Source organism: Cystoisospora suis (genome assembly GCF_002600585.1).
Source record: "Cystoisospora suis strain Wien I chromosome Unknown contig_746, whole genome shotgun sequence".
In the NCBI taxonomy this organism is placed as follows: Eukaryota; Apicomplexa; class Conoidasida; order Eucoccidiorida; family Sarcocystidae; genus Cystoisospora; species Cystoisospora suis.
Window position 1 is genome coordinate 1 of NW_027153547.1, and position 23,326 is coordinate 23,326.

The 23,326-nt window shown below is 41.3% G+C and overlaps 3 protein-coding genes across 3 annotated transcripts; 2 read left to right on the forward strand and 1 right to left on the reverse strand.

Annotated features, from left to right (window-relative positions):
* Positions 1 to 30: 30 nt before the first annotated feature.
* CSUI_001842 (uncharacterized protein) lies at positions 31 to 8,840 on the reverse strand (the record flags this gene model as incomplete). The annotated part of the gene is made up of 5 exons (XM_068062045.1): positions 8,524 to 8,840; positions 4,269 to 8,007; positions 3,355 to 3,561; positions 2,057 to 2,346; positions 31 to 565 (listed from the first exon to the last, which is right to left on the reverse strand). Coding segments are annotated over exons 2-5 (2,313 nt in total), but the record flags the coding sequence as incomplete, so codon positions are not given.
* A 691-nt stretch (positions 8,841 to 9,531) lies between these two features.
* CSUI_001843 (uncharacterized protein) lies at positions 9,532 to 18,857 on the forward strand. The gene is made up of 2 exons (XM_068062046.1): positions 9,532 to 12,679; positions 13,746 to 18,857. Exons 1-2 carry the CDS (start codon positions 10,117 to 10,119, stop codon positions 17,804 to 17,806), a joined length of 6,624 nt encoding a protein of 2,207 aa, XP_067925974.1. The 5' UTR covers positions 9,532 to 10,116; the 3' UTR covers positions 17,807 to 18,857.
* A 1,443-nt stretch (positions 18,858 to 20,300) lies between these two features.
* CSUI_001844 (uncharacterized protein) lies at positions 20,301 to 23,312 on the forward strand. Its single transcript, XM_068062047.1, has 2 exons — positions 20,301 to 21,099; positions 22,602 to 23,312. Exons 1-2 carry the CDS (start codon positions 20,677 to 20,679, stop codon positions 22,671 to 22,673), a joined length of 495 nt encoding a protein of 164 aa, XP_067925975.1. The 5' UTR covers positions 20,301 to 20,676; the 3' UTR covers positions 22,674 to 23,312.
* The last annotated feature ends 14 nt before the right edge of the window (positions 23,313 to 23,326 follow it).

Consider the following 23,326-nt stretch of genomic DNA (forward strand, 5'->3'; position numbering starts at 1 on the left):
TCTTTCTTTCTCTCTTTCATTCTTTCTCTTACATAAGTCGGGATAGGATAGGAGGAGATGTTTGATCATGGTCTCTAGAGAGGTCTCATTCCCAGGCATGCCTTCTAAGAATAACTCGTAGACCAATTGGTGTATTCCTGAACTGGCAAAAGACCTTGAAATCCGATCTTCTCTCTCTTCTTCTTCCTCTTCTTCTCGTCTCTTTCTCTTCTTCTCTTCCCTCTCCGTCTTACCATCTTCTTCTTCTTTCTTTCTTTCTCGTTCACTCTCCATACCGACTTCATCTTCGTCTCCCTCTCCTATCTTCTTCTTCTTCTCGTTTCCGTTCTCCTCTCCAGGTTTGCTATTCTCATCTTCTCTCTCCCCTCCTTCTCCCCCTTCACTCACTCTATCCACGGAAGTCTTCGATACACTTTCAGCAGAAGAAGAGGAAGAGGAAGGTTCTCGGGTGGAGATCCATCTCCTAATCATTCGACTGCATGCATCTCTGACGCCAATGGCTTTATCATTCAGACCTGTCAAGACCAACAGACTCTTCTGATCTACGGTCAAGACGTTCTCATCTCTTTGACACACACAAAGAGACAAAAAGAAGAGGAGAAAAAGACAGAGAGAAAGAAAAGTCAGAATTCACCCATGAGACAGATGAATCAGTACAAGCAAGAAGAGGAAAGACAAAAGAAAGAAGAGAGAAGAGAAGGGAAGAGAAAGAATGAAAGAAGAAGCGGAGAGAGAGAGAGAGACATCTTCTCCCCTCGTTATGATGGCTCTGTAGAGATGTGAGCTAGGAGAAATCCAAAAGGAAAAAGAAAGAGGAGGAGAGAGACTCTTCCGATCAAGAAGGTTCCTTTCCCCTTATTCAACAGATACTCTTCACCCACACAAACAAGACTTCTTCTTCTTCTCATTCACACTAACCAATACAACATATATATACATACATACGTATATACATACATATATACATACATACATATATACGTACATACGTACATACGCCTAGATATCTCTATGTATGTGTGTATACATGTATGCGTATACATAGCTAATGTTCCATTCTCTCAAATCATTTGTACAGAGTAGAATAAAGTCTTAAAGGCAAAGCAGCACTCCCACCATAGACATTTTCCATACTTCAATAGATATATACACATCTGCACAGATCAAGATATATATATATATATATATATATCCCTGTCTCTTGGAGCACTACATACAAATACCTATATATATATATGTATGTGTGTACGTACGTGTGTATGCATGTGGCCTTGTATAGGGTGGAGAGAGGGAAGTGAAAATGAGGGGAGATCGACAGGAATGAAAGAAACCCAAAGAAGACCGACAAAGACAACGACAAAAAGAAGAAGGACTTGGAGAAAGAGTGAAGAAAAAGAAAGAAGAAGGAGAAAAGGAAATGTCGAAATGTACATTTGGTTGACTGCTGTTAAGGGAAGAGAAGAGAAAGAAGAAAAGAGAAGACAAGAGAAAGAAGAGAAGAGAAGAGAAGAGAAAGAAGAAAAGAGAAAGAAGAGAAGAGAAAAGAAGACAAGAGAAAGAAGAAAAGAGAAGAAGAAAAGAGAAGAGAAGAAGAAAAGAGAAGAGAAGAAGAGAAGAGAAAAGAAGACAAGAGAAAGAAGAGAAGAGAAAAGAAGAGAAGAGAAGAAGAGAAGAGAAAAGAAGAAAAGAGAAAAGAAGAGAAGCGAAAGAAGAGAAGAGAAGCAGCGTAGGTGATGAATTCTCCCCTTCGTCTCAGTCAGTTTGTCGTGAGGAATAGAATTAGCTACCACTATATCCATCTATATCCTTATACATACATATATATACATAGATATAGATATATACATAGATATAGATATATACATAGATATATACCTAGACAAATAGAGAGATACGTAGACATATAGAGAGAGAGGGAAAAAGAGAGAGAGAGATATATGGAGAGAGAGAAACATGGCGGGAGAGATAAGAAGAAGACAAACATCTCTGGGTTTGATTCTTGTAAAGTTGCCTCTGCTCTTTCTCTTCTTCTTCTTTTTCTTCCTTTTCTTCTTACTTGGCCAATCTTCGGTAAAGAGAAGCACGCACATCTGCGGAGCTGTCGTAGGCACGGCTTAGGACCTTCTGAAGAATGAAAGAAGAAGAAAAAGTTGTCGTCTTCGAATCTTCTTCTTGTTCTCCCCTACCTGTCTGCTGATGGTAATAAGAAGAAGAAGAGAAAGAGTCGAGGGAGTCGCGGTCAGAGTGGGGAAGAAGAAGAATACGAGACAAAGCAGTGCGGCGGATAGCTGACGTATCGTCTTCTGTTAAAGAAGAGCAAAAGGCTCGCCATACAGGACAGGAAGCCTAAGAGCAAACAGGACAGAAGAAATGGAAGAGAGAAGGAGAGAAGAGGAGGAGGAGGGAGAAGAAGAGAGAAGAAAAAGAAGAAAGAAGAAAAGCAAGAAAGATATGAGAACCATCTATATATGCAGAGAGATATGTAGAGAGAGATATGAAAAGAGTGTGAAAGAAGAAGAGAGAGAGAAAGGAAGGCTTCTCCTACACTCTCTGTATACATAGACATATACAGATAGAGACACATATATATCTAGGTGTCTCTATACATGCGTATATCTATATATGTATACAGTTTCATGGAGTACACACCTTCGTCAACCCGCATGCAGCCGCCTATCTATCCAGATAATGTAGCCGTACCTCTATGTACACCTATAGACATACATATACACACATGCATATATACACAGATGAATACCTATCTATACATACATGTGTATTTGCAGTAAGAGGGAAAGTGCCTATCCAGATACCAAAAGAAAGAGAGAAGAAGAAGAGGAATTTTCCAGCACAAGCTAAGCAGTTCTAGACAGATCTCTCCTTACTTCCCCTCTATTCCATTTGATATGCTTTTTGCCATCATATACACAAATGACTCTTCTTCTTCTTTTCTTCTTCATCACATAAAGGAATCTAAACATGAAGGAGCAAAATTTCTGTCCCCCTTCTAGATATACAAGCATGTATCAATCTCCTTTCTTTCTATCTTTCTATCTCTCTTTATGTTTTGAGTTGGTCTTTCTATTTGTCTGGAGTGTCTCTCATGGCTTGTCGTCAAGAATGTCTTCTTCTTTCTTCGATTCCTCCCCTTCTTAACCTCGCCTCGTCCATCTGTTGGAGTCCTCCAATCTCCTACTTCCTACTTCCCACGGGGGGGGCATATAGACACAGCACACCTCCTTCTTTCTCTCCCCTCAACTTTCTCTCTTTCTGTAGGTCTCTATCAAGGCTGTGTCGTAAGCCATGAGAGAATGGAGTTTGTTTCGCTATTAAGTCTTTCTTTTCTTTGCTTACGTGAGGCATCTGAAAGTGTTCGAGTAGAAGAAGAGCCATGCGCCGAGCCGTGGACTCTTTGCTTCTTTGCAGGAAGTGGAGAAAGACCTGGCAATGGTATGTTTGAAGAGAGTCCGCTATCGCCATGCCAGAGGAGGAGACCCACGCCATCAGACGGATTAAGAACATACACGCGCCTGTCCTAGCCGCTTTAGACCGGCAAAACACCTGAGGCAAAAGGCGAGACCAAATGCTCTGGAAAGAAGGGCACAGACAGACAGACAGACAGAAAGAAAGAGAAAGAAAGGAAGAGTGAGAAAGAGAGAAAGAAAGAGAGGAGCCTTTCGTGGAAAGAGAAGAGAAAGAAGAAAAGGAGGGCAGGGGGAGGTAACGGATTGAGGGTGTTGGCGAGGATGAGGTGTATGTACACCCGGGAGAGACAGAGAGAGAGAGAGAGTTAGAGAAAGAATAGAGAAAATTTCTTTCAACTTCCTCTTCTTTCTTTCTCCTCTCCAAGATCAGAATCTCTTGTTCCGATATACAGACTACGAAAACAATCTCTCCTCTCTGTCTCTCTCTTTCATACCTACATAGATACATATATACATATATATATACATATATATATATATATGTATATATGTACTTCACGCAGATAGATAGATTGGATCTAGATAGATAGACAGATAGGTTGATGGGTAGATAGATAGATAGATGGAAAGAGGTCTTTTTGAAGGGACAAATGTAGGGAAGACGATTGCATGGCTATTGGAGAGGTTTTCTTTCTAAAGAAAGAAGATAAGAAAGATAGGACAGAAGAGAGAAGAGAAGCCTATCATCGATAGATATGAAGAAGCATAGACAGATAAATCTCTTCTTCTTCTTTCTCCTCTTCATTTATCCAGACACGTATTGATCGAGCCGCTTCTTCATACCTCAATGCCTCTATACCTCTTCTCAACGACCACTTCTTCTTCTTCTGCTTCCTTCTCCTCTTCTTTTACTTCTTTCTCTCCTGCCTTCTCTTCTTCTTCTTTTACTTCTTTCTCTTCTTCTTCTTCTCCTTCTTCGCCAGTTGCTTGTTTCTTTCCCCATCTCCCTCTTGTCCTCGTAGCTAGAGAGCTTTGCGCCTCCTTCTTCTTGTGCGTTCGCAAGCCCTTCTTCTTCTTTCTTTCATGCTCCCAAGTCAGTTCATCCAGGCGACCAATGGATCGATAAAAGAAAGAAGAAAGTCTACTCCCTTCACGTTCGGGAAGCTTAGAGAGATATAGAGACAAGTGAAGAATCTGACGGAAAGAGGCCTCAAGAAATCTCTCAGGTGTCACTAGACCTCGCTGCACCTTCGGATCCGACTTTCTCTCAAGATCGTTTTCTTTATCTTCCTCTTCTTCTTCTTGTTCTTTCTCTTCCACCACATTGCTCGTCTTCTTCTTCTTGCTCTTCTTTTTCTTCTCCTCCTCCTCTTCCTCCCTGTTCATCTTCTTCTTCTTCGTCTTCTGCTTCGCTCCAATCTCCGACGAAGAAGAGGAGGAGTCATCTTCTTTTTCTTTCTTCTCTTTAGACGACATTATGCTATCTCTCTGTCCTTTCTCTTCTTCTTCTTCTCTTTCTTGGTTTGCGAGGGCCTGAAGAAGAATTTTGTCTACGCTGCAGAGAGCAGCAGAGAGAGACACCTCACGATACGTGTAAGCTCGATAGATATGAAGATAATACCTGACCCACGAAGGAAGAAGATGCAACTTTTCTCCTTTCTGCGAAATCGACTTGATCTTCTTCTTCTTTTCTTCTTCTCTTTCTTCTTTTTCTTTTTCATCTCTATTCTCCTGTTCGCTTGTGTTTCTCCCTAGCTCTCTGGATGTCTTGGCATTTATCTTCTTCTTCTTCGTCTCTCTCACCTTAGCACCTCCCTCTTTCTTTCCTTTCTTTATCTCTGTCTTCTGCTTCTCTTCTTCTTCTTCCTCCACCTCTTCGACCTCCACTGCACCTACTCCTTCTTCATCTTCATCTTCCTCTTCTTCTCCCTCTTTCTCCTCTTCTTCTTCTTTCTCATCTTCTGGAGCTCTTCTCGCTCTTCCTCTTCTTCGAGCACCCTGCTTGTCACTTCTTTCTCTTCTCTCTTCTTGGCCTTCCATCTTCGCTGATCGGCCTGTCCCCCATTCTTCGGAGACACTTTCTTTCAACTCGAGAAACGCTTCTTCCTCCTCTTCCACCATCATGAAAACACTAGCAAAAGAAAAAGAAAGAAAGAGTGAGAAAGAAAGAAAGAGAAAAGAAAGAAAGAAAGAAAGAAAGAAAGAAAGAAAGAGAAAAGAAAGAGACCAGAGAAAGAAAGTCTAGTTAGTTATGGGACAGTCTTCTTTCCATGAAGTCGTTAGAGATCTTCTTTTCCTTCGTCTTCTTCATCTTCTTCATGATATATCAGTCCATTTCTTCTCTTGTACACATGCAGGAACCTGTATCTAGTCATTCATCTGTGTATCGCTCTTTCTTCCTCTATCTTTTCTCTTCTTCTTCTTCTTCATACCTTTTCTGTGTCTCTTTGTTGCTTGCGACTTTCCTCATGATCCATGCTTCTGCTGTGCTTCTATTGCTGTAGTTCTAATGCGAGTCTCGAAGTCAATCGATACTTTTCCTAAGCATCGACTCTCTAAACTCGAGTGCAGCAAAGACGAAGAAACATACCCAAAAAGAATTAGATACAAAGAGATACATCAAAGAAAGATAGAAAGATAGATAGATGAATGAAGATAGATAGAGAGATAGATGTGAGAATTCGCAAGAGAGAAGAGAAGCTCGAGGGAGGAAGAGAAACCCACCGTAGAGCTTTACAGAGAGAAAGGAGAAGGAGAAGACAAACAAGAATAAGAAGAATAGACAGGGGAGTCGTTAAAGGCAAGGAAATATCTACATCTACGACGAGGGCATGACGCTCGATCTTTCTCTTGTCTTCTCTTCTTTTCGTTCTCTTCTTCTTCTGCTAAAGTCAATTCTCTTGGTCTTGCATCTTCTCTCTTCAGAAGAGAAGAAAGAAGAGGATGAACAATGATATCTATACGTAGATCCCTGTGTCTTTATGTATTTATGTATGTAGGTCTTTCTTGCCCTTCTCTCTCACTACAAGACTGCGTAGAAAAAGTCAAAGAAGATAAAAGAGAAGAAGAAGAAGAAAAAGAAAAAGAAGAAGAAGAAAAAGAGTGAGAAGAAGAAGAAAGACAGAAAGAAAGAGAGAGAAGTGTAAAGAAAAGAGAGGGAGAGGGAGAGGTGTTTTACATACGGACGAAGAGAACCATCTTAATCACTCCTTCTTCTTCTTCTCCTTCTTCTCTCTCCCTATCTCTCTGTCTTTTCTTCTCCTTATCTTCGTTTCCGAACCCCCCCGTATCTTACACCTTCTTCTTCTTCTTGCTCTTCTTTTTCTTCTTCCGTGTCTTTCTCTACAAGAGATGAGGTAGCTATCTGAGAGCAATTGACTTTTTAATCCCTTCCTTCTTCGCTGTCCTCATCCTTCTCCTTCATCTTGTACATCTCTAAAGCGATAGGTAAAACGCCTCTCTGTCTCTCTCACACCACTGTCTTCTCGAGAAGGTGTCACTTCAAGAGAAAGAAAAGAGAAAAGAATCTCTTTACAGAAAAGAGAAGATAAAAAGACTTCATTGATCGACTGAAAGGTGTGCGAAAACTTGGCAAGTAAGTCTGCCCTCTCCTGTCACTACCTCCTTCTGTACACGAACGGTCGGGTTCAGGTGTACATACACCCGAAGAGTACGAAAGGTATCCTTCTGTAGGAGATCTCCTCGGGTCTATCTCTCTCCGGAAAGCGCTTTAGGCGCGATATGAAAGGAAAGAGACATTTCTCGAAGCTTCTTTCTTCCCCTCTTGTGAAGAAACAGAAGTTTCGACGAATCCCCCTTCTTAATCTTCTGTCTTCTTTCTTTCTTTCTTCCGTTCTTCTTCTTTGTAGATATATCTGTCCGTGAGGAGACTTCTTGAGAAAGAAAAGAGTTAGATGGAGAAGAGAAAGGTAAAAGAGAAGAAAAAGAAAGGGAAGAGGAAAGAATGCAAGAAAGAGGAGATGACAGAGATTTACACTTTTCTCCCTGGGGATGAAAAGATTGGTATGCATCTATCTTTAATCTATCTACGCAAATTTGTAGGTTGCGCTGAAGATAGAAGAAAAGAAAAAGAAGAAGAAAAAGAAGAGATGAGGAAAAAGAAGGGAAGAGAGGGAAAGAGAGATGGAAGAGAACATTTCTTTTCTGAAGTGGAGGAGAGAAAGGAGAGACTGGAAATAGATTCGCAAAGGGCCGAGAAGAGAGAAGGAAAGATCAGTAGTAAATGGAGGGATGAAGAAGAGAAGTCGGACTAAAAAGAAAGATTTGAATGAAATCTCCAGGAAGAAAAGGGAGAGAAAGAAGAAGAGTTGAAGGAAAGAAGGGAAGAGAGAGGGAGAGAGAGGGAGAGAGAGAGAGAATGGGAATGAAGGAGATAGACAGGTATCTAGGAGTGTCTGTCTCTACAAGAAACACCTTCTATACCTCTCTTCAGGTCTCTCTCTCTCTTGTTGTCTTTCTTTCTTCTTGAAATAAAAAGGGTTTATAGTGTTACATCTTTCTCTTGAAGAAGGAAGTCTCCTCTCTCTTCTTCTCTCTTAGCTATCTCTCCTCGCGCTCTCACCTACACATAGGAAGAAAGAAAGAAGAGAAAAAGACACATCGTCTTGAAGACAGAGAAATACAAGACGTCGTGACTGCGACCACGATAAGAAGAAAGAAAGAAGATGAAGAAGAAGAAAAAAGAGAAAGAAAAGAAGAAAGGACGAGAGAAAAAGAAAGAGCGAGACATGCAGAAGCGAGACCGAAGGGAGGAAGGATGGGAGGAGGGACGGGAGGGGGGGGGAGGTTAAGAAAGCAAGAAGAGGAAGAAGAAGAGATTCTCTTAACAAGTGCGATAAATGCCTTGAAAGGCCTTAACAGAAGCAAATGGAGAGAAGAAAAGTCTATAGAAGACACACAAAGAAAGAAGAAAAAGAAGAGATAGCATAAAAATGAGAGGGGTGTCTTCTCTTCCTCCGCACACGAGTGTGTCAATACGAGAGTTAAAAAGAGGGAGAAGACCCACGAAAAAGACAAAGAATCTCTCTTTCCTTCTTTCTCACTCTTTCTCACTCTTCCTTTCCGTCTTTTCACTTACCGATGGATTCTCCTCTTTGCTTTTCCGTAGACTTGTATATTTCAGATTCCTTGCAAAGAAAAGAAGAAGACGGGAGGGGAAGGGGGATCAGATGAGAGAACTTCTCTTCTTTTTCCTTTTTCTTCTTGTGAAAATGACGAAAAAGAAGAAGAGGGTAAGGAGAGCTATCTTCTTTTTTCGTGAGAAAAGCAAGGCATTTCGGGTGTATGTACACCACGTCAAACAAGTGAATGACCCTCAATTCTAATATGAGAAAGGGAAAGAAGCATCTTTCCTTGTCCTTCTCTGGTTTGTATTCTTCTCTTCTTAACGATGGATCTCTCTCTTTATTTCAACGGGCTCGTTCTCTCTTTTCTTCTTCTCCCTTCTCATTTGAGAGACCTCTCTTCGCAAGTGACCTATCTCCACACCTAGATAGATAGATAGATTAAAGATAGATAGATAGATAGGCAAGGAGAATAGCATGAAGAAAACAAGAGAAAGAAAGAGAGAGAAATACATTTGCTTTCGCTTTTCTTTCCTGTATCTGGAGATTTGAAGGAGAGTGCGATGAAAGTTTGTATCGATTTTCTCGATCGATTCTTTTCTCCAATCCCGGGGGGAGAGACTCGCGAGTTGACTAGATCAGAAAAGGGTGGTCTCCATCTTGAACTCTCTTCTCTCTCTCATTTCTTATCAGGCTGTACATACACTTCAATTCTTCTGTTTCAGCAGACTCCCCTTCCTGAGACTCTACATCCTCCACACATACACATGCGCACGTATACATTCATATACATATCTATATATAGAGATATATATATATGTATATACTCTCTATCTAGCTATGTAGACATATATGCAAACATAAATCTGCATGTATGTATACATATAGATACACCCCTACACTCTCTCTAGACGCACAATCCATACAAATACGTGTATACATATGTATGTATAAGTACCTCCGTGTATTTCTTCATGTGCGTATACATGTATATCTGTATACAGATGTGTATATAGAGAGCGAGCGAGCGATGTGCGTGGAGGTATCGATAGATGTCTGGATGTGTCTAGACACGTATGTCTAGTTACGTAGCTATGGATGAAGGAATTTCTTCTTAAAGAAAAGTTTGAAATTTGATCTTTGTCTTGGCGATAGAAAAAGGAAGAGAAGCAGGAGACGTCTTTTCTTCTTTCTCTCGCCCGTCACTTTTCTTCTCCTTTTTTCTTTAATAGAATGAAGGTTACGAGACATCTGTCTATCATTCTTGGACAGACGACAAAGAAGAAGAAGAAGAGAGGATAGAGAAGAAGAGATTTACTTCTTCTAAAACGTCTTTTTCTTCTTTCATTGGAAGTATAGTTTCTTTGCTATTTGAAGTCTATTCATCTGCCTGTGGTACGAGAGTTCGTTCAACGCTTCTTTTCTTTTATCTCTCCATCTATCTACCGATTGCATTGCTTTCTTGCCTATCTTCTCTTCTTTCCTCGCTTTGCTTCATTCTTTCCAAGAAGTTCTCCTATCATCTTACAGGTCTCCTGTCTTTCTATCTCTGTATAAATCTATCTGTCTATCATCTATCTCTCGATCTATCTAGTCTATTTATACCAATGTCTTCTTCCTCTTCTTTCTTTTCTTCTTCTTCATGTACCAAATCGACCGGTCCCATCTTTCACTCTCCTTCCTCTTCCTCTTCTTCTTCTCACTCCTCTAACAGCTCATCTCTTTCTCTCTCCTCTTCTTCTCTCTCTTCTTTCTCTTCTTCTTCTCTCTCTTCGTCTGTACTTTCTCTGCATCGTCCGAACGTCTCTTTCCTTCATTCTTCTTCTTCTCCTTCTTCTTCTTCTCCTTCTCTTTCATCTGGTAGATGTCCAGCTTTTAGCCCTTCATCTCTTCAGCACGCGTCACCGTCACGTCAGTCTTCTTCTTCTCTTCTTCCTTTTCTCGTTCCTTCTCCTTTACCCTTCTTTTCTTCTTCTTCTTCATCTTCTTCATTTGTTTCTTCTCCTAAGAAGAAAGGAGAAATTTCACGAAGCTTCATTAGAACAGGGTTTACTCCTTTCAGGGGAACCTCAAGACACCACAATGTCGCATGCACCTCTCCCCATCTTTCTCCGGGTGTATGTACACCTGGAGACAGTGTATACCGTAGTAAAGATAAGAGGAGTTGTTCTTCCTTTTCTGTTTCCTCTTCTCCTTCTCTTTCTCTTTCTTCTTTAAAGAAGAATCCATTCAACTTTCGATCTTTCAACGGTCACGAACATGATAAGAAAGTCCGGATTTCTCATCTTCTTCATGTGGGAGGCTGGGTCCGGTGTCTTATGGAAGAGAGTCTTCTCTTCGAAGTGAAAGAGTCTCTCTATTTCTCTCTCTTGGAAGAAAAAGAAGCACAGCAAGAAGAAGAAGAAACAAGGAGGAGGAAGGAGCAGGAGAGAAAAGCTTCTCTCTCTCATGAAGATAGCCCGAGGGACAAGAAGAAGAACAAGAAGGAGAGCACTTTATCGTGTATTGATAGGCAGGGGGAGAAGGAGAAGCGAGATCTTAATGAAGATGAGAAGGATGAGACGGGAGAAAGAGGTGAAGAAAAGGAAGAAGAGAAAGGAGAAGGAGAAAAACGGTCTGAGCGAGATGAAGAATGGCTCGGGTGTATAGACACCTCAAGCAAGGAGAGGAGAAGAGAGGAAGAGAACGAGAGGGAGACAGAAAGAAGGATAAGAAAAAAGGGATCTTCTCGGTCAAGAAAGAAGCGACGAAACCTGAAGATTCTCCTTAAAGAAGAGAAAAAGAAGAGAAAGAAAAGAATAGAAACGCTTTCGGCTCGTCATGCACATCAGTCTCACTCTTTTGGTAAAGAGGAGAAAGAAATCTCTTCTTCTTCCTCCTCTTCTTCTATTGATAGGTATGAACAGAAAGAGAAGCAGACAGAGGAGAAGAAGAGAGGAGGAGATGAAGAACGCGCCTCCTTTTCTTCTTCTTTTCTGTGTTCTTCTCCATCTTCTGGCTTTTTATCTTCTTCTTCTTGTTGCTCTTCTTCTTCTTATTGTTCTCCCCTTGTTTGCTTTCGTCAGCTGGAGAGAAGAAGAAATTTCCTCCCATGTAAAGTCTTAGATATCCGTCGGCATTCTTCACGTCAGGATCTTCTTTTTCTTCTTCTCTCTGACGGGCTCCACTCTTCTCTTGCTGCTCTACAGCCTCCTTCCACACGACCTCTATCCTCTCCCCCTTCTTCTTCTTCCTCTTCTCGCTCTTCTTCTCCTATCTCTTCATCTTCTTTTTCGTCGTCTTCTTCTTCCCTCTACGTATCGTCTTTGTCTTCCTGCGCTCCTTCTCCTGCATCTTTGTCTCTCTCTTCTTCTCTCTCTGTCTCTTCTTCTTCTTGTACGGCTGTCCCCTCTCTTCATCCCGTCATTCTTCCTCCTGTCTCAAATGAGAAAGAGCAAAACAGGTTATCTCCTCCTGAAAAAAGCGTTAATCCATCTCTTTCTTCTTCTGCTGTCTCTTCATCTTTCCGTCTTTCTCCTGAACGAAAGAAGAGAAGAAAGACACGGAGAGGAAGAGGAAGAACATTGCGTCGCTATGCTGAAAGAACTCAGCGTCTTTGTGAAAGATCAGAAGAAAAGGAAAATGTCTCTGTAAGAAAGGAGAGGCTAACCAACTCCTCAGCCTGTGAGAGCGCCGATACGTCTCTTACGCATAGACAAGAGAGAAATAAAGAAGAAGACGAAAGGAGAGGAGAAGAAGAAGATGGAGAAGAGAGAGAAGAAGAAAAAGAAGAAGATAGAAGGAGAGGAGAAGAGAAGGAGAACCTGGAGAGCAGAGGAGTCATGGTCGGTGTTACGATGGAGGATCAGCTGAAAAGACATATGAAAGAAAGAAGAAGAAAAGAAAGGGAAGAAGAAGAAGGTGCAGAAAAGACGATAGTGAGAGATGAAAGTGTGCTTGGGGAGAGAAGCAAGAGAGATGAAGAAGAAAAGGAAAAGAAGAAGCAGAGCTTTCCTAGAGGAGACCTTCTGTCTCAAAGAAGACCTGAAGCAAGAGATCTTATGACGCAGAAAAGAAATGATACCTGGAGATATCTCATAGCGAAGGAGTGGTCTAGTACGAAGGCTCCGTGGTGTAACTACACCTCAAGAGATCTCAATCTTCTCTTCCATCAGCTACAAACTCTCAGGCGTATGGACCACACTCCTCTCTAGCCTTTCCTCTTTTCTCTCTTTTCGTGTTGGCTTTTCTGCCTTTCTTCTCTCTTTCCTTCCTTCTTTCCTTCTCTCTCTGAAAGGCCTACGTGTATATCTTCTGGCTCTAGAAAACACATATATATGTGCATATACACATGCATGCACATACATATTCATACATACATCTTCGCACATACATACTCATACATACATATAGACGTACTCCTACATACATACAGACATGTATACATCTTCGTGCATGCATGCGTCTTCATGTATACATAGATTCGTGTTTCTTGTATATACACACATATACGTACACATGTATATAGCCGTGTAGGTTCATCGAGGTACGTGTGGCTAGCTATGCATGCTGTTGTATAAGAAGATCGAGCTCGAGATACAGCAGTATCTTCTCTGAGTGTATAGACAGTGGATCGATGGATCTTCCCTCGCCTCTCTCTCTGTCGATGTGAGGAGTCTCTTTTCCTCGTTGTCTCCTCTCTCTCTCTCTTCTTTCTTTCTTTCCATAGAAAGACATGGATCATAGAGCAAGGTTTGGATATAGAGATACATCACTTTCTTCCTTTCTTTGGGATCAGCGAGTCTCTCGCTTTGTCATTTCTCTCTTTCTTTCTACAAGGGTACATGAGCTTAGAGACTTCTTTCTTCTCCAAGTATATAGGGAGATCGTTCGATCTCTCTTCTTCCTCTTTTTCTCTCTTGTGTTCTTTTCTAAAGTGTGCTTTATCTTCTTTCTATCCTTTCATTCTATCTCATTCTCTCTTCTCCTTCGATCTTTCTTTCTCTCTTTCTTTCTCTTTCTCTCTTATCCTTCTCTCTCTTCCTATCCTTTCTTTCTCTTTCTCTCTTCTTCTTTTCTATGTCTCTCTCTTTCTTTCTTTCTTTCTCTGCTTCATTCTTTTTCCCTGTGTAGGAGAGAAATGCGTGACACTCATTCTTTCTTTCTTCCTTCCTTCTTCAGCCAAGCTAAAGACTTCTTTTCTTTTTCTTTCTTTCTTTCTCTCTTTTCTTCTGTTTTGCGTTGCCTGTCTTTGTAGATGGCTACATCGAAGTGAAGGTGTCTCCTTATCTCTTCTGGCTGTCTCCTTCTGTCCCTTGTTTCTCTCTAACGGTCCTTCATCCTCTATCTTTAGATCTCTCACTCATAACTCCGTCGTCTATCTCTTCGATGCCTTCTCCTCCTCGGTATACCCCAGGAATTTCTTCTTCTTCTTCCTTTTCTTCTTCTTCCTTTTCTTCTTCTTCTCTTCAATCTTATCGTCTTCATTCTAATGGAAGGTATCGAGGTTTCTCATCTTTTCCGTTAGAGGCGGTAGCAACAGAGTCACGTTTCCAGAGCTCTTCTTCTACGTGGTCGGCTTCGAATAGCTTCCCTACTCCTTCGGTGCTTCATGTTTCTCCTATCTCTGATATTCTCTCATCTATCTCTTCTTATTACTATTCCTCTTCTTCTGCCTCCTCTTCTCTCTCTTCTTCTTCTCTCTCTTCTTCTTCTCTCTCTTCTTCTTCTCTCTCTTCTTCTCTTGCTTCTTCTTCTCCCTCTTCTTCTTCTTCCTTTTCTTCTTCTTCGTCAGTACCACCCTCTTCTCTCTCTTCTTCTTATTCTTTTTCGTCTTCTTCAATAGTACCTCCCTTTCCTTCTCTCTCTTCTTCTTCCTCCTCCTTTTCTTCTTCTTCTTCATTGGTACCACCCTCTTCTTCTTTTCGTCGTCAGTCCTGCTCTCTTTCGTCTTCTTTAAGCCGCCATGTCCCTTCCTCTCCTTCTTTCCTTACAAGGAGAGAGGATAGAGAGAGTAAAGAAGACAGAAGAGATAGTATACGTGTCTCTTCTTCTTCTTCTCGGTCTTCTTTTCCCTCTCCAAGGAGAAGGGAAAAGTCTGGAGATTTTCCTCAAGAGAGAGGCCGTTTTTTCTTTTCTTCAGAAGGAGAAAAGGAAGACGAAAGAAAGAAGAAAGACAACTCACAAGGAGAAGAAAGAAAAGAAGAGAAAGAAGAAGACGAAGAACGAGATAAAGCGTTCCAAGATGAAGAAGAGGAAGAAGAAAGGGCGAAGAAAAGAAGACTTGAGACAGATCAGAGGGGTGACGGAAGAGAAGGCGAGATGGAAGAGAAAGAGACATGCGGTTCTATCATTGCTATTCTTCATGAAGATCTACAAGGGAAAGAAGAAAAAGAGAGAAAAGAGAAAGAAGAAACAGGAGAGAAAGAAGAAGAAGAAGAGAGAGAAGAGAAAGAAGCGGACATGAGAGGTGTCTCTCTTCTTGACGAGAGACTCGAGGAGACGAACGTGGGTAAAAAGACACACAGCCAAAGAAAAAGAGATGAGAGAGAGATCCATGATAAAGAGAAAGATAAAGATGAGCATAGCGAGTCTGCGAGAATAGAAGAGAGACAAGAGAAGAGAAGAGAAAGAGAAAGAAGTAGAGAAATGAAAGGAGACCAAGTAGGAGAAGATCACAATGGTTTGAAGGAAGATAGTGTAAGAAGAAGAAGAAGAATGAGAAACAATCTAACGACATCTTCTTTCTCTTCATCCTCCTCCTTCTTGATAGCACCTTCTTCTTCTTCATCTTCTCAAGGCAGTGGTGGTTGCACAACTACTTCTCTAACGGCGTCTCTTCATTCTCTCTCTTCTTCCTCTTCTTCTTCTCCTTCTCAGACGCAAGCGACGGACGACCTCACGCAGGCCAGTTCCTTTGCTTCTATCTTGGAGAGAAAGAGAGAGACTGGCCTTGATAGGGAGGCTTGCGTCGGAGAGGGAGGTAGTAGGAATGAAGACGATAGAGAAAAGACAGAGGCAAAAGAAGAAGAAGGAGAGGAAAGAAAAGAGAAAGAAGATAAGGATGATGAGGAAGAGAGAAGCCGAGAGAAGAAGTTCTCTGCATTGGGAGAGAAGAAAGGAGACCGAAATATCGAGAGGGATTGGAGTGAATGCTCTATAGAAAGAAAAGAAGAAGAAGGAGATGAAGAGAGATCAGGAAAAGAAGAAGGAAGAGAGAGTCTAAGAAAAGAAGAAGAAGAAGGAGATGAAGAGCAATTGAGAGAAGAAGAGGAGAGAGTGAAGAGAGGAGATAAAGTGGAGATTCTAGATTTGGAAGGCAGCGAGGAGAGTGAGGAATGGAGGGATAGAAAAAGCCTAAGGAACGACGAAAGTTTGAATGAGAGATACCCCACCCCTATTTTACTTTCTTCTTCTTCCTCCTCCTCTTCGTCATCTCAGAAGACGGCGGTAACGCTTTCAGTTGATGAAGAAGAGAAAGAAGAAGAAAAAGAAGAAGAAGAAGAAGAAGAGGAAGAAGAAGAAGAAGAGGAAGAGAAGGAAATCTTGACCCAGTCAACGCTCAAAGACCATCAAGAAGAAGAAAAAGAACGACGAGGAGAAGAAGAAGAAGAAGACCGAAGAGAAGAAAAGCAGGAAGGTTTTCCCTCTTGGAGAAAGAGAGAGAAGAGATATGTTGAAGGTTCGATTCCTTCAGACTGGCTAAGGGAGAGGAAGGAATGCCGAGAGAGAGAAGAACCTCCGGAGTCGATACAAAGGAAGATAAGGCTTCGTAAGCGTCGACTGTTTATCTTTCTAGAGAAGGAAGTCTCTATCCATCATTATCTTTGCAATCCTTATGGCACAACAAACATGAAAGAAGAAAAGGAAGAAGAAGAAAAAGAGAAAGAAGAAGAAGAAGGGGTTTCGAGAACGCAAGGAATGGCTTCTTTCGATCTCTCTCCTTACGTGGATCTTGACGGCTCTAATGATAGACTTTCACTAGGAAGAAGGAGAAAAAGAAGAGAAAGAAGGAGTCGAAATCTTAATCTCTCTATAGACAGAAAAAGAAGAGAAAGAAGGGGAAGTGAAGGGCCTAAGAGGAGTATGGAGAGACTGGTAAGAATGCGGGGCTTGTCGACTGTCTGCTCTTTGAAGCAAAGTCATCGAGACTCTTCTTCTTCTTCATCTTTGCCTTCGAGAAGAATTCACATGAAAAGAGGAAAGAAAGAAAGAACCTTCCTTCTTTCTTCTTCTCATTCTTCAGATGTCTTCTTCTCTTCGATTCAAGACACAGAGAGTAAGCCAACCGAGAAGAAAGCGGAGGAGAAGAAGAAAAAAGATGAAAAAGGCTCGACTCGTCCTAGTTCGGGAGAAAACGGAAAGACAAGCTTGAATATTCACAAAGATACACAGGAGACACAAAGAAGAAGAAGAAGAAAGAAGGAAAGCGAGAAGAAGGTTCACGAAAGACAGACTGTAAGAAAGGGAGATCGTTTCTCTCTCTCTTGCTCTCTTCATTCTTCTTCTTCTTTTCCGTCACAGCGGCCATTCAAAACACATTGTCAGTCTTCTGAAACAACGATAGTAAATCGGTCTTCTTCTTTTTCTTCTTCCTTCTCTTCTTCTCATTCTCTTCTTAGTCAGAAAGCTTCTTTCCTTCCTTCGTCGGCTTCGCTCACTGAAAGCGAAAGGAACTCATCAAGCATCGATTCGCATCATCGAGATATCGTCGATTCTCCATCACGATCATCGATGGTCGCTAGGTCTCCTTCTTTTTCTTCCGTGTCGTCCATTCCCTCTCGTGGTCGTCCATCTCTTGAGAAGATCAGACGGGAAATAGATAGAGCAGAGATCTCTTCGCTAATCTCTTCTTGTTGTGAAGCATCTTTATCTTCTCTCTCTTCTTCTTCTTTCAAGTTGATCTCTCATCGTCTTCATGATCCAAGGCTGCTATTCCGGGAAGAAGGAAGAAGGCATTCCGATCAGAAGAAAGATATGAAGGGTCTTATTCGTAACACCCCATCCCCTCCTTTACCTTCTTTCGAGAAGAACTCTTCTGTCTCTTCTTCTCTGTTGAGTGAATTACAGAGAGAGCAACTAGCCTGTGGCTCCTTTTCACGCACAGCCATCAATCGATTCAAGACGTCGATTGTGCAAGCTTCTCCTCTCTTAAAGAATCTCCTGACTGAGAATGAAAAATTAAAGATGACTGTGAGGAATAAGAGAAGAACCAGCTTTTTAGATGAGAAGAAGAAGAAAATGACTGTAGAAAAGAAGGAAGAAGAAGATGGAAGCTATGACAGGGGGAGGAGAAGAAGAAAACAAGTATCTAGTTAAAGCAGTATACATGAAGAAGACAGGTGTCTGTGTATAGTAGGGTAGCGACGGTAAGTTTAGTCCTTAACTCCTTTCAATAAGGAATACCCATCCACACCGAGATAAAAAGAGAAAAAGAGAGAAAAGTGATGTTTGATCTCGCTGTTTCCTTGGCAATAGAATGGGGGAGCTCCCCCCAGTCCAGCACGACTTTGTACATACACCATCAGATCCGGGTGTACATACACCGAAACAATCTCTCTCTGGTGTATGCACAGCTGCATGTAGTTGGGAATGTGTAAAGAACCGTCCAAGAACCTTCCGTCCTTCCTTTTGTGTCCTCCTGTCTATTTGAAAAGACGAGGAGAAAACAATTTCTCGATCGTAATTTCTTTTGAGCTCCACAACATATCCTGTCATTATTATTAGTATTAGGACTACTTGATGGTGCCTATACACTGCGGGATTTGAGGTGTATATACACCACAGTGTCTCCTTTTCGATTTCGTCCATCTGAAGAGAAGAGTTCTTTCTTTTTCTTTAGTTGGTTCTACCAGCAATACTACTGCGCAGGTCTCCTCGAGAATTTCAAGTCAAGTGAAAGCTAGGTCTGTTTCTGAAGCTACGTGGACATACACCTCCAGGGTGTATGTACACCTCGTTTCCGCCCGCTTCATGATGAGGCTTCTTGTTGAGGAAGTCCGGCTTTCTTCTTTCGTTGTCTTTTGAAGTGAAAAAAGGAAACTTTCTCTTGTCAGTGATGGAGGAATTCCTTTAACCAGTTTTCTGAGTTGTCTCACTTTCGCCTTTTATGAGCTCTCTCATATGATAAAGACAGTACATCGAATTTCTTCTCTTCTCTCCTCTTCCATAACACAACAGATAGGAATCTCTAAGGGCTTCTTGAGCTATCTTTCCTTTCTTCGCCGTCTCTTCGTTTTCTTCTTTTCAGTCTTAGATACACAGATCAAAGATAGATGGATAGATTACAGATAGATAGGTAGCTGCATAGATAGATAGAATAAAGATGGGTATAGCGTAGTATATGAGTCTGTATACGTTTATCCAGTACATGTACAATGATATATATATATATATATGTACATCTATATCTACGCGATATCTACAGAACTTTAGTCTATGAAACCTCTACACCCCATGTAAAAATAGTGACGTGGGTATATGCGAAGAAAGGGATGGTGACAAATAGAATGGAGATAGAAACTGTACATACACCGAAAGATTTGGTTCGTTTCTTTTCCCTTCGTTTTGGCGAGTAGACCGAAAATAAGGGAATTTACAGAGGAGTTTCGATCTACAGGTAGATCTAGGCTGAATATTCGTGATGTATCTAGCTACGTCTACTCTCTACGTGTAGAAAGAAACAGAGATACACACCCAGCGCACTGGCTACAGTCATAGCGAGTATCTTGGCAGGTATCTCCTCTATCAAGAATCCTTTTGCTCCCTCTACTAATACATGTATATCTGTCTACATAGATCTCACGACAAGCAAGAGTTGCACGAAGAGACATATGTTGTCTATGAATGTAGACAAGGGGATAGAAATGTATCTTGTCTTTATCCATCTCTGCCTGTTTTATATACCCACGAGACGTTTAACACCCCTGCTGCTACTATATCGGCTGTAGAAGTGGACAGAAAAGCGACCCACCGAATAGAAAGTTTCTCCTTCGTTTCTGTATGAGAACCAACTCATCACCTGTCTATCTTTCTTTCTTTTCTTGTCTCTCCTCTCTTTCTTTCCTTCTTCTTTTCCCTTCTCTTTCGTGTTTCTATTGTGCGAGCTCTGTCTCTTCTTGCGAAAGAAAGTAAGAAGATAAGTGAGATAAACAAGAGACATCGAAGCGAGAATCTATCAACTTCCTTTTCTCTCTGGTGTCTTCTCATGTCTTTCTATCGAAAGCTCCTACCTGCCCCTCGGGATGACAAAGAATCTTTCTTTCCCTAGGCATGCATGTGGCAAGGTGAATAGGTCTAGGAAAGAGATATGCTACAGACGCTTGTAAGAGAAGAAGGGGGTGTAAAGGAAGAGTCTGAGTGTACTAACGACAGGTTGGGCTAGATCACTCTCTCTCTCTCGCTCCTTTCATGTATCCTTTTCCCCTCCCTTCTCCTCGTCACTCTTCTTCTTCCCTTTGTCATATCTTCACGGCTCTATCTATCTTGATCTATCAACCCTTCTATCTCTCTATCTTTCTTTCTTTCTTCTCCAAGTTCATCCGTCTCTCCTTCTTAGGAAGATGGAGAGAAGAGAGAAGGCGGCCGCTCTGCTTCAAGAGAAGAGGCAAGGGAAGTACCAGAGAGAAATGAAAAGAAGAGATCAAAGAAAGCTTCACTCAGGTAGGGAGAGGACATGAAGAAGAAAAATTCTCTTGAAAGCTTTTCATCTCCCTTTGAGGTGTAGAGGAAGTGTATGTATTATGGGCTTGCATAGACTTTTTGTCTGCTTCTCCGAATATAAGCCGACAGCCAGACGGCGGCCTTGTGTACAATGAAATGGATGGAATTCTCACCAACATGCATCCATCCACGTGAGTCTCTTTCCCTTTTTCTCGGTCGACCTTTCTTCTCTTCTCTCGAGTTTCAAAATCTTCAAAGAAGAACCTGTGGAAAAGCATTGATGATGATGAATGACCTCTAGAGAAGGAGGAAGAAGAAGAAAAGCAGCGAAGACCCCCATTTGAAGTTTCTTCTTCATTCACCAACTCTCTCTTTTTCATCCTCTCAAGATCCCTCCTCTTTTTTCCTTCCTTTTTCTTTGTCTCCTCTCGTTGTTTCTATCTATTTCGTCTTTCTTTCTTCACGTCTTCCTCTTCTCTCTCTCCCAGTGTCTCTCTTCCCTTCTTTTCCTTTCTTCTCCACGCACCATGACGTCTCTCCTTCTTACTTCTTCCCTCTTCAAACCGACGGGAGGTCTAAGAAGCCTCTGTTCTTCTTCACCTTCTTCTTTTCATAGAATGAAGAGCCGTTTCTTTGCGAGCGCTGTCTCACCTTCCTCTTCTCTCGCCAAAGAAGTCGAGGGATCTTCTCCGAAAATCTCCCTTTTGGGTCCCCTGAAGAAAAGCCTCTCACGTTCTTCTTCTTCCTCCTCGTCCGCGACCTCGCCTAATTGCATGCTTGTTGAGAATCCCCGGCCTACGCAGTATCAGACGGAGATTTGTAAGCAGGCTCTTCACGTCGAGCCAGGAGTCGAGAAGAGCTCAACGAAAGGCTTGATCGCTTTAACTTTTCTTCTCATTGCTGTCCCTATCCTTCTCACCAGAATTGAGCTGAATCGATACTACGCCAAGGTAACAAGAAGACTGATAACGAATGATACAGACGTACATTCTAGATGGAGCGCTCCAAGAGATAGATAGATTAAGGATAGATAGATAGATAGATACTTCAAAGATAGAGAGATAGATTAAAGATGGAGAGATAGATCAAAGATAGAGAGATAGATAGATTAAAGATAGATAGAAACAGAAGGAGAGAGAGGAGAGGAGAGAAGTATTAGAGTTGTATTGATAGGAAATGTCTTGATGTACAAGAAGTAGACCCAAGAAATTCTTTTTATCTTACGTGTGCGTGTAAAATTCTAGAGAGGAAGAGGTTCGGAGTCTCTTTATTTACAAAGACGTGGGGTGTCTATCTGTCTCTCTCTATACACATTTATATAGAAGTTTCATCCCTCTCAATCTTCATGTATCTATCTCTCTTCTTCTTTACATACATATAGAGAGAGAGAACGATGAATATGTATGTATATATATGTATATCTATATACATGCTTATCCCTATATATATCTATATATATGTATATGTATGTTCCAGTATTACATGTAGGGTGCACAGTATGTGGCAGCATTCCTACGTTCTTATGAGGCGTATAGATAGAGAAAGAAGGATGCGTCGGCTTGATCTGATCTAGGAGAGACGTTTCTTCTTTTCTTTCTGTAATTCATCATTCCTTTCAGAGACATATTTCTTTCACTTGCATTCGGTCTTCTTCTTTATCTCTGTCTTGACTCTTCTTCTTCAATTTTCTTCCTTTCTCCTTCTCTCTCTCTTTCTTTTTCTGTCTCCTCGTCGCCTTCTTTCCCTCTTTCTTCTCCTCTCTTTTGTTTCCTCAGCATTTGTCCCAACATACACAGACAAATACACACATCTCCATAGCTATCATACATGCATGCATGCATGCATGCGTGGTATTATTTTTTTCTTTCCTTCTCCTAGATTACTTCAAGAGTTGTTCTGCATGCTCGGGTCTCCTTGGCGATGTCTGTGTGATTTGTCTGCCTTCATCTTCTCTTTCTCTTCTTTTCTTTTCTTAACCTTTCTCAACTTACAGAGTGTATAGGGATGTATCTGTATATATAAAGAACTATACACCCTGGAATACGTACACGGACGTCATGATCTATCTATGCTGCAGAGGAGAGACAGATTAAAGATAGATTAAAGATAGATAGGAAGATGGATAGGAAGCGTGTTGATATTATAGTTGGTCTGTGTGTGGGTTGAGTGTTAAAATGCGATAGAAAGGAAAGATTTTTCTTCATCTCTTTCTCTCTGCATGTAGAAAGAAAGAGAGGAGAGATTTAGTAAAGAAGCAAAAGAAGCGAAGAGGTTTCATCCGTATTGTTTCGAAGCATTTGGTCGATGACTTTTCTGCTGTATATCTACCCAACCCTTCTTCTTCCATGAACAAACTTACCTCTCTCCCTCTCTTTCATTTCTTTCTCCGTTCTCTCTTTCATATCTTTCTTTTTTCTTTTCTTTCTTTCTTTTTCTCTTTTTCGCTTCTCAGTATGGAGATTTGTACAAGACAGGCTGGACCCTTTTCCACTACGATGAGGCGAAGAATACCTACCTCTCTTGAAAGGCCACTCTTTAACATAGAAAGAGAGAGACAGAGAGAGAGAATGAGGGAATAAAAGAAAGATAAAAAGGCAAGAACGAAAGAAATCTTCTTTTTCTTCGTGTTTCCTTTCTCGTGAAAGAAGAGGAGGATGCATGTGAATGAACGATCGAGCTGTAGATCGATACATGCGAGACAGGAGAGAAGTGAGAGGGTGAGAGAAGCGATTCTTCCCTTCAACAGAGACAAACAATCCTTAGGGGATCGGTCTTCTTCTTCTTTTTTTCTTTCTTTTGCTCGCTTCTGCTTCTTAAGGATAAAAAGAGAGAAAAGGCCAATTGAATGAAGGAACGCTACCAAAAGTGGAAGGTCGACTCCAAGAAGAGGCAGAAGAGTCCTCTCTGAAAGATGTTTTCGCGGCCTTCTCTTCGTCTTTCTCTTTCTTTCTCTATCTACTCTCTTTGAGCTGAGAGAAGGAGAAAGAAGAGAGAAAAGGAAGAAGTGTTTCTTCCTCTTCTTTTCTCATGTGCATGATCGACTCTGATGGCCAAATACACACGGGTATTGCATGCATATGCAATCGAGATAGATAGATTAGAGATAGATAGATTAAAGATAGATAGATTAAAGATAGATAGATTAAAGATAGATAGATTAGAGATAGATAGATAGAT